This window comes from Limulus polyphemus, unplaced genomic scaffold (genome assembly GCF_000517525.1).
Source record: "Limulus polyphemus unplaced genomic scaffold, Limulus_polyphemus-2.1.2 Scaffold33, whole genome shotgun sequence".
Taxonomy (NCBI): domain Eukaryota; kingdom Metazoa; phylum Arthropoda; class Merostomata; order Xiphosura; family Limulidae; genus Limulus; species Limulus polyphemus.
In genome coordinates, this window is record NW_013665643.1 from 1,224,983 (window position 1) to 1,236,140 (window position 11,158).

General features: G+C 36.1%; 1 protein-coding gene across 2 annotated transcripts in view; it reads left to right on the plus strand.

Annotated features, from left to right (window-relative positions):
• LOC106460312 (potassium voltage-gated channel protein Shab-like) overlaps positions 1-11,158 on the plus strand; it is a 159,155-nt gene that overhangs the window by 98,747 nt on the left and 49,250 nt on the right. For both annotated transcript variants that reach the window (XM_022387381.1, XM_013920007.2), the window contains one exon: positions 7,897-8,187. In XM_022387381.1, the coding sequence (XP_022243089.1) occupies positions 7,897-8,187 (291 nt within the window). The remainder of the gene's footprint in view (positions 1-7,896; positions 8,188-11,158) is intronic.

Sequence of the window (11,158 nt, forward strand, 5' to 3'; positions counted from 1 at the left end):
TATGGACAAACAGTATTGTGTCACTAAACTTTCAATCCATGTTTTGTCTGTTTGTTTAAGTATGGACAAACAGTATTGTGTCACTAAATTTTCAATCCATGTTTTGTCTGTTTGTTTAAGTATGGACAAACAGTAATGTGTGAGTAGGCATTCAACCCATTGTTTGCCTGTTTGCTTTAAGAGTAAACAATACAGTGTTTTGTGACTAGGCCATGTTTAATTTTTTGTTTGTGTTATGAACAAGTAAGTGTTCTATGATTGTAACACGTTTTTGTAACCTGAGTAATTACACTGTGTTTATATTAAGTAATGACCTTGACTCTGCATGAACGTGATACTTTTTAATTTTAAAACTCAACAAAATTCAGTTAATTGGCTATTTTTACTCCGTTCGGCTTTTTTGCTTTCTTTGGTGCGTTCGTCAACATTTTTTTTTCTTTTGTCAGAAAATGTCTAATGAATGCGATGGTTTATTTGTTTGTTATGTATTTAGCGCAAAGCTACACGAGGGCTATCTGCATTAGCCGTTCCTAATTTAGCAGTGTAAGACTAGAGGGAAGGCAGCTAGTCATCACCACCCACAGCCAATTCTTGGACTACTCTTTTTCCCAACGAATAGTGGGATTGACCGAACATTATTACGCCCCAACGGCTGAAAGGACTAGTATGTTTGGTAGGACGGAGATTCGAACCCGCGACTCTCAGATTGTGTGCCGAGCGCTCTAACCATCTGGCCATGTCGGGCCCGGCTAAATAGGCAAGCATGTTTGGTGGGACGGGATTCGAACCCGCAGGTTGCGAGTCTAGCGCCCAAACCACCTGGCCATGCCGGACCAAAAAATAAAAGTAAAACCTCAACATCGAGCGGAAGACCTACGTCACTTCCTTCCGCAGAAATATCATTAATTTTAATTATAAGTTTTGTAAGAGAACTGGAGAAGATACATCATAAAAACATGAAAATCAAAGTTAATTATGTGGCAGTATTTCTCCTTTACTCTCTTTATTAACATGTTAATATATTTTACAATTATGCATATCACAATGGGCCCGGCATGGCCAGGTGGTTAGGACGCTCGACTCGCAATCTGCGGGTCGCGGGATCGCATCCCCATCCCACCAAACATGCTCGCCCTTTCAGCCGTGGGGGCGTTATAATGTGACGGTCAATCCCACTATTCGTTGGTAAAAGAGTAGCCCAAGAGTTGGACCGGAGTGGTGATGACTAGCTGCCTTCCCTCTAGTCTTACACTGCTAAATTAGGGACGGCTAGCGCAGATAGCCCTCGTGTAGCTTTGCGCGAAATTCAAAAACAAACAAACCAATAAAACGTCGATAAATTAACCTAAATACTGATTTGAATTCTGGTTGGTCATAGAATGATTCACCACAAGCTAATGCCATCACAAGGTCTTTATCATTTGAGTTTCAAATTAAAAAAAATACCCATAACAAATGTATTTAAAACCTATTTAAATTAGTTCATCGGATGATTTAACACCAGCTGATTCTCTTCTTCAGAGCTGATCGTGTGTTGGTCATAACATCAGATACAAAGAACTGAATGAAGGACCCGATTACATCTTATAAAACGCATGTTTTAATTCTTAACGTTTTTATTATCATTTTACCGTAGCAAATGCTATTTAAGATTAATCAGAAGCAGCTGTTCTTTAAGTGTTTCAAATATAATGATGTAATATAATTTTGGTATCGTAGCGTCGTTTGTAATGATTTACCATTCTTCACTAATAACTAATGTTTTTTCAGACGTCACTTTCTTTGTTCCTAATCTCCACTTGCCTAGGATAACTCTAAACTGACATTTTATTTCTATATATATAGGTTCTAAGTCGAGTTAACAATTACCTCTGACATTTGGTATGTTCGTAAAACTTGGATATCTTCGAATTCCAGGCCCTAATGGAAGGTTAATTTTAAATAAATCTGTATTCTACATCCCACGACAGTTCGCTACGGAAATCTGACATATATATATATAAATGACTTAAGTAAGAGGTATAGTCTGTATTAATTGTTAAAGATTATGGAAATAAGCTACTTATCTATAACAACAGGAAAAGGTATAATTAAAGTAAAGTTTTAATCGAAAGAAATATTATAAAGGAATAGCAAAGAAGAGAAAGTATATTTTATAAACTTAAACTAAATTCTCTTTAAATATATTTAATTTATATAAGGATTGTTTGTTTGTTTGTTGTTAAGTACGAAGCAAGCATATTGACAATTTGTGCTCACCACGGGTATCGAAACCCGGTTTTTAGCGTTATCGGCATTCAGTCTTACCGCTGAGCTACTGGGGCATAAACATTGTATTTTATGTTTGTACATTTTGAAATATATGTATTTAATTCAGGTTGTTTAAATTTAATTGAAAGTGGTATTTGAACATTTTTGTTATAGATTAGTTGTAAAATTACTTCCTTAAGAGTGACCTTTGCTGTGGTGAGTTACTGTCCACTTTAGAGTATAGCTGTGGTGAGTTACTATCCACTTTAGAGTATAGCTGTGGTGAGTTACTGTTCCATGTAGATTATAGCTGTGATGTGTTACTGTTCCCTGTAGATTATAGCTGTGATGAGTTACTGTTCCATGTAGAGTATACCTGGGATAAGTTAATGTTCCCTGTAGATTATAGCTGTGATGAGTTACTGTTCCATGTAGAGTATAGCTGTGGTGAGTTACTGTTCCATGAAGAGTATAGCTGTGATGTGTTACTGTTCCCTGTAGATTATAGCTGTGGTGAGTTATTGTCCACTTTCGAGTATAGCTGTGGTGAGTTACTGTCCACTTTAGAGTATAGCTGTGGTGAGTTACTGTCCACTTTAGAGTATAGCTGTGGTGAGTTACTATCCACTTTAGAGTATACCTAGGATAAGTTACTGTCCCCTTTAGAGTATAGCTGTGATGAGTTACTGTTCCATTTAGAGTATACCTGGGATAAGTTACTGTTCCCTGTAGATTATAGCTGTGATGAGTTACTGTTCCATGTAGAGTATACCTAGGATAAGTTACTGTCCCCTTTAGAGTATAGCTGTGATGAGTTACTGTTCCATGTAGAGTATACCTGGGATAAGTTACTGTCCCCTTTAGAGTATAGCTGTGATGAGTTACTGTTCCATGTAGAGTATACCTGGGATAAGTTACTGTCCCCTTTAGATTATAGCTGTGATGAGTTACTGTTCCATGTAGAGTATACCTAGGATAAGTTACTGTCCCCTTTAGAGTATAGCTGTGATGAGTTACTGTTCCATTTAGAGTATACCTGGGATAAGTTACTGTTCCCTGTAGATTATAGCTGTGATGAGTTACTGTTCCATGTAGAGTATACCTAGGATAAGTTACTGTCCCCTTTAGAGTATAGCTGTGATGAATTACTGTTCCATGTAGAGTATACCTGGGATAAGTTAATGTTCCCTGTAGATTATAGCTGTGATGAGTTACTGTTCCATGTAGATTATAGCTGTGATGAGTTACTGTGCCATGTAGAGTATAGCTGTGATGAGATACTGTTCCATGTAGAGTATAGCTGTGATGAGATACTGTTCCCTGTAGAATATAGCTGTGATGAGTTACTTGTGGAAAATAATAAAGAAGAGAAAGAAACAGAAGAGTTTCAAGGATTGTAGTATTTTCTTTGTGGAAGCTTGTACGTGTTTTGGTTATCTATTGACCCTACTGTTTAATTAGAAGCTTCCTATTCGTTTTTGGTCAGCGAAGGTTAGCAGAGCTTGGAACACAACAGAAATATACGTTTATTCAAGAGTTATGTCAAAGGGACACAAAATTTCACAAACTTTCTTTTGGACTCAAAACGATCGCATAACATTAAATTTAATCATTAATTAAGAAATAAAATAACAGCAACATTTTCCAGCAGGCTAGTTCTGATTTGAATGGTTGCAACGTTTCGACCCATAGTATCGAGTCGTCATCTGGTAAGTTACATTAAAACAATGTAATCATTAAAAGTTGCAGTTACTGTATTTTTGAAATAATTATTCAGTTCATTGGGTTTCTTACTGAACATTAAACCTAATCAATATCATATTTCCAGTGTACACTATAGAGTTATGCCCATAAATTAAAAAACAGGAAATAATTATTTTATGAAAAAATTTTATTAACTCTTTTCTGTCACATTCACATTTTGTGTTATTGACTGATAACACGGAAACATTTTCAAGCGTTATTTTGATGAAGTAAATTGAAATAATATATTTGACATATATCTATTGTTTTAGCACCTCTGCTTTTTTTTTACTCTACCAGTTTTCAGTGTACTAGCTGTTACGTTTTATTGTTATAAATGGAAACTTCGACACTCGGTGCACAAATATTGTTTATGTGATTTACCATGAGTTATAGCACACTGTTCATCGATATAAAAACTCCTTCATTAAATTATATGCACTAACTGGAATTTAATCCACATCTTTTTGGTTTTAATATGATGACTGTTAATGTCAAAATAACATAAAATGACGTTTATGTTAATGCTTTTAAGAAACAATAATATGGGCTTTCAAAAAAACAAATATTTATTGTTGTTATTTTTTGTAAAAGTCTAAAACTCCATGAAATCAGCGCGCTTTACTGATTGAAATTTAGTTTAAAACGTTTGTGGTCAGTATATAGTAATTTTTAGTCAAATGAATAGATTTATAAATGGTTGAGAGCACTTACGGGTTGATGCAAAACATATATAGGTATTCAGATAAAATACTAAATACGATTATAGAGTTTCAAGCAGAATAAAACCTTAGTACACCTTTAATTTACAAACAAAACACAAGTGTTGTGGTCGTATTTCAATGATTTAGTAATAAAGACACTAAAATCTTAAGCCTCGTCAATAGCATCCACCATTAACTCTTGGGTTACTCTTGTGTGGTTAAATAGTGGAGTGAAATCTTTATTCTCATAGCGTAAGTGGCAACGAATTGTGAGCCTTGAATCCTCGGATTCACACTACTGGGAAGCTAACCACTAGGCTACACCCGATCTTCGTCAACTTGACCTGAAGCTTTATCTTATTGTTTGAAATATCATTTAACCAAACCATAATAGGTTCATAAGTTCAAAACGTCCAAAGATATGGTATTACCCTAGCTGCCTTCTCTCTAGTCTACCAGTTCAAAATTAGGGACGGCTAGGCGCAAAACAAGAGGTCTAAACACATATAATTCATCCTGGCTTTCGACCAGTTTACTGTCCTTCCTCAGATACGAAAGTCAAGATTACACAGCATAGCGTGAAAGTTTAAATAAAATTATATTACTTACACTGCGAATAATAGTTCAGTAGCGCTTTGCTGATTGTTTAATTTCAGCTTCTTTGGAAGAGTTAGAAGGGCGTCCTTCACCAGTATCATAGTCTCGTTTTTGGCTTTACCGATTCTTTGAACATAGTGGGAGATGGGAGCACATCACATTTACTCAATGCCTGCCTAACAATGCTTGAACTATTCTTAAACCTAAGATTAACTTTTTCTTTTAAATGGTCTCCCAGTTTTCTGACAGTCGAACCGATGTAAGTGCCCCCCACACGTTGAGTAGCAAAATTCATAAATGACACGTGGCTGTTGAGAAACCTGGATTCGACCGTTAAACTTGAAAAAATTCAGAATTCTCAGTAGAGGTCTAAACACACTTTGACAGTGCAGTTTTATACAGACTCTGTTGATTATGGCATTTAATCTTTTCATCAAGATTCGTGAGCGTGAGCCTGTATATGGCAAAGGGATCATTACTTGTATCTTTAAGACGTCATAGTTCAGTGACCTAAATAGATATAGTTTTTGAACGGTTGTATTGATGACAGAATGGCTAAAGTTGTTCCAGATAGAGTTAAGTTTTAAAATGGATTTTGGTCTCAGTCATTTTTGCTGTAAAAGTTCACAGAAACTAATAATTCGACGTTTCACAAGGCTTTGTTTGAAATGAATTGGAACAAAACTCTCAAAGTTGGTGTATAGTCCGGTGGAGTTGAGTTTCTGATAACAACCGACATGAAAACGTCCTTGATTGATGAAAACATGTATAAAGAAAATGTGGAGCAGAGTACTGTAGGCGTTCACAGGTGAACTTAATGTTAACATGTTTAGAAGTCAAATGTTCTACAAATTTCACTAATTTGTCAACATTTTTGAGTATTAAAAATATGTCATCAACATAGCGATTGTACGTAAGCGGTTTGAACTCAGTAGGACAATCCATCAGCCAAGTATTTATTTTCAATAAAACGTTAGCTATTACAGGCGCTAAGCTAGCCACCATTACTGACTCCATTAATCTCTTCATGAAATTCACCATTAAACTGAAACAAAGAGTTTTTCGTGGCAAATTCCATTAGTTGTGTGAAAGATTGCCTACTTCGTCCATTAACACATTCGTGTCTTTAAAAACAAGGTTAAAAGCCCGCCAGTGGCACAGCGGTATGTCTGCGGACTTACAACGCTAGAATCCGGGTTTCGACACCCGTGGTGGGCAGAGCACAGCTAGCCCATTGTGTAGCTTTGTGCTTAATTACAAACAAACAAACAAGGTTAATAGTGCCATCTAGGGGATGGTTAGTGAACAGATACTCAATATCTAAACTCACTAAATAAATAAATATCTTCATCAAACTTCAAGTTTCTAATGTTACTAGAAAAATCAAAACTGTCTTTCACTGTCTGACTATTAAAAGTAAAATTAGTTAGAAATTAACATAAGAACTTGGAAAGTTTATAATTAAAACAACCTATTTTAGAAACAATAGGTCTAATAAGATACTCAGATTTCTGAATCACAGGTAGCCCCTAAAGTGTGCCCTGTGTGGAAACTGATTGGTCTAATGTCATTATATGTATTGTTATTCAGGGAATGAGTTTTCTTCAAATTAGCAAGAATTTAATCAGTTTGTTTTCTCTTGAAGTAGTAGGGTCTTTCGATAGTTTATAAAACGTAGTAATGTTACTGTGTTACTTTATTGGCGTAGTCTTCTTTATTCCAAATAAGCACGTCGTTTCCTTTTTCTGGTTTAATAACGACAATGTTACTGTTGGATTTAATTAAGCATGTTTAGGAATATCTTTTCTTCTGTACTTATGCCGGAGAGGGAAACGCTGCTGATATGTGTTATTAAATCCAGCTCTACACAATTTGCACAAATTATCTTAATCCTCTTAAAACACTTCATATATTTTGTCATATTGTTTGTATACTTTAACCATTCGGTTTGGTTTATTCCGTACTTTTGGACCTAATGTTAGAATACATTTTCAGTCAAAGAGATTCTTTTACGTTTCTCCCAGAATATTAAAGGTAGTTTTGCACACAAACGTTTTCAATAAGATCATGTGTAAAACGCCTAACGTTTTTGTGATTAAGACTAAACATATAGAACAAAAACGTAGAAATTTAAGTTTTTTTGTCTTCATTAAGTGGAAGAAGTGATTCAGGCATAGCGTTATAAATTAATTAAAAGATTTAATGTGCTGACTGTTCTTCGTGTTGTGGCTTTAAAAGATCAGCCTTCGTCTTACTACAAGGAACTACTGTCTGGGATGAATACATTCGTCAGACGTTATAGTTTGTTTTTGTATTAAGATTAACATACGTCTCTTTATAATCTAATGCCTAATTTTATACATAATATTAATGTAAGCTAAAATAAACTCTTTTAGGACTCCTGAAATAATTTCGAAATTTTACTTTCAACATCTTGAAATCTGTGTACCTATTGCATTATTCAAAGTTTTGGATTCGTGTGTTCTGTCAATTTTCAGGTCTTGAACTTATTGAAGTATTTTATAGCTTAGTTGCGATACGTAAGTTCTGTAGCTGTGTTTAACAAGATGATGTGATCTTAGTTACTGTATCTCATCTCTAGGTTGACGCCACTAGCATAGGAGAAGAATCTCAACGAATTAACACAGGAACGGGCTGCTATAAAAACTTTGACCGCAGCATGCACGGAGGGCTTCTTAGTCGTCGCAAGAACTCGCAAATTCAGTCCCTACCCCTCGAGGTTATGAACCCCACACCTAATAACCTGCTAGATTTCTCAACCACCAGGGGTGATGGGGCTCCAGCGGGAGCCAGTCGTGAAATCCCCGAGGGCGCAGTGCTAAATCCTCTCAGCACTACCGCTAGCAAATACCAGCCCGAGTATTCATCGCCGGTAAGTTCAGCATAATGTCTCTTTTTGAGGTTATGTTTTAGAAATAAGAAGGTTTCAGTTATTCGTTATAAACATACCAATAAAATAGCACAATGTCATTATTTCTTTAGTTTGGTTTGGTTGTTGTTAACCACAAAGCTACACAATGGACTTACTATCGAAACCCGATTTTTAGCGTCGTAAGCTCACAGATTTACGGCTGAGCCACTGGGGGACATATATTTTTAGAAACACGTAAGTAGAACCAGATAAATTGAAACGTTGTTAACTAAGATTAAAGCTTTTATTGTTCAATACTAAATAAACACATTTTTCTTTCTATTCTTTCGGACCCCCAGTGGCAGAGCGGTATGCCCGCGGACTTACAACGCCAGAATCCGGATTTCGATACCCGTGGTGGGCAGAGCACAGATAGCCCATCGTGTAACTTTGTGCTTAATTACAAACAAACAAATTATTCTTTCTCGTGTAAGCGTGTTTGTTTTGTGTTTCAATTGTGGCCTTTTTTTGAAACAAATAATGTAGAAATATACTCCATGTACTAGATACGTAAAATGTACAAGCATATTAATGTGAAAAACGTTCAATACTTTTCAAAGTTCTATTAAGCTTCGTTTCGATATACTGTCTATCAGTCGCATTTGTATTTAGCATCCTCAACCAGAACCTGCTAAAATTCCATACCTCTAAGATTCAGGGATAAATTGTAACGGTCTAAGATGAACTGTCCCTAATGTTGAACAAATTTCTTGAGTGAAGGCAGCCGGTCAGTGGCACCCACTGCCACAAAGGCTTTGTCCAGATTTGAACTGAACAATGGGATTGACGGTCACTCTTATAATGCTCTCATATCTGATTGTTCGTTTCTAAACACAATGGGCTATATGCGCTATATCCATCACGGAAAATTGAACCCCGGATTTGTAGTATTTTAAGTCCGGAAAGTTCTGCTGACCCACCGGCGGACTCCACATTTGACGGTGCAAAGCGTATTCAACACTAAGCAAAGTCTAGCCCTGTCACTCGTAAATCCGTAACTATTCTTAACAGTTAGTACGATTGTTTGGCTACATTCTGCTACGAGCATAAAAGTTTTAAAAATAATTTGAGCTGTTGTTTCTGTAAGATTATGGAATTTCTTGCTTCATAAAATGAACGTTGTAGTACAGTATAAACTGTAAAATAATCTTGACCTTTAAGTCATTTAAAATATCAAACGTGCGTGTTTAAAACGTGTTTTAAAAATAAAATCACAATCGCATGCTTGCTCCAACATCCATAATGATGTTTGTTTGTTTTGAGGGTGTGTGTGTTTTTCTCCCAACAAAGCCACATCGGGCCATCTGCTGTGTCCGCCGAGGGGAATCGAACCCCTGATTTTAGCATTGTAAATCCGTAGACTTACGGTAATCCCAGCGGGAGACATTTGTTTTGAATTTCGCGCAGAGCTACACGAGGGCTATCTGCACTAGCCATCCATATTTAGCAGTGAAAGACTAGAGGGAAGGCAGCTAGTCGTCACCGCCAACTTTTGGGCTACTCTTTTACCAACGACTAGTGGGATTGGCCGTAACACCAGAACGCCCCCACGGCTGAAATGGCGAGCATGTTTGGTGGGACGGGGATTCAGATTACGAGTCGAGCGCCTTAACCACCTGGCTATGCCGGGCCCCTTCATAACGCACAAATGTTAGAAGATATTCCTATTCTTTACGTTTCCAGGAAGTTTACGTTTTCATATAATAATATTAATAATGATCGTGAAATTTGGTTAGAGTTTCACGATTAGATAGTCTTTGTGGTTTTACTTCAAAGAAATATTACATGCTAGTTCTTAAAAGCAAAAGTTATTTTAAACATTCTACAGTTCCAAGAAGGCGCTTATTTGGCAGCACAGTAAAATATTCTATAGCAAATGCAATTTTGTCAGAGAATCAAGAAAGTCAAAACTGTGATGTTGAAACTAATTACATACAAAGCTGCGTAAGGGTAATGTATATAATGAATGGCATTACGCGCCCTGCCACAAGGGTGCTTTATTTGTTTGTTGAATTTTCGCGGAAACCTATTCGAGGACTTATCTATGCTAGTCGTCCCTAATTTTGAAGTGATAGACTAGAGGCAAAACAACAAGTCAACATAACAGCATCCATCGCCAACTCTTTATCAACGAATAGTGGGATTGATTGTATCATTATAACGCTCTCACGGGTGAAAAAGTGAACGTATTCCGTGAAAGGTTTCTATCCCGTAACCCTAAAATTGTTAGTCAACCGCCCTAACCACCAGGCCATGCCAGGCCCCACAGTACTCTGTAGTTTTGTATTCTTTTAAGGTTTCGTGACCAACGATGTCCTGAATTATATTTATAAAACTACAATAGTAAATTTGCTTGAAAATTTTAACAACATAAGATATGAAAAGTAAAAAAAAAAACTGCTGTATTTTTTTTTTTTCAAAATGTTAGATGGGTCGTAACAAACTAATGCCGCTAGGAAAAAATTAAATTGCATATAATTTTACTACTGTTATGTTCTAATTGAAAGCTTGTTTTTGTCGTTGCAGATGACTTACCAAAACGAACTTCTGAGGGCGACAATACATAAATTATGAAATAATTTGACTGTTTTTTTTTGTAACACTGTTAAAATATTTTTCGAAGAAAATTCACGAAGCGGTTGTTAGACAACCTTTAAGCTCCCGATCTGGTTTATTTGTTTGTTGTTAACCACAAAGCTACACATTGATCATTCGATTTTTACTCGCATTCTTTGCAGAAGTTTGGATCTTAAAGGTTGTAGTAAATATACTTGTTCACAAAGTATGTATAAAGTTAAAAATCATAAATAATATTTAACGTTAAACTGGTACACAATTAAAAACATTTTATTTAGGCCTATTCCGAGGATGACGTTGTAACGTCGAAACATGTAGAGTCGTCAACTTGTTGAAGGCCATAGATAGGCCTAAA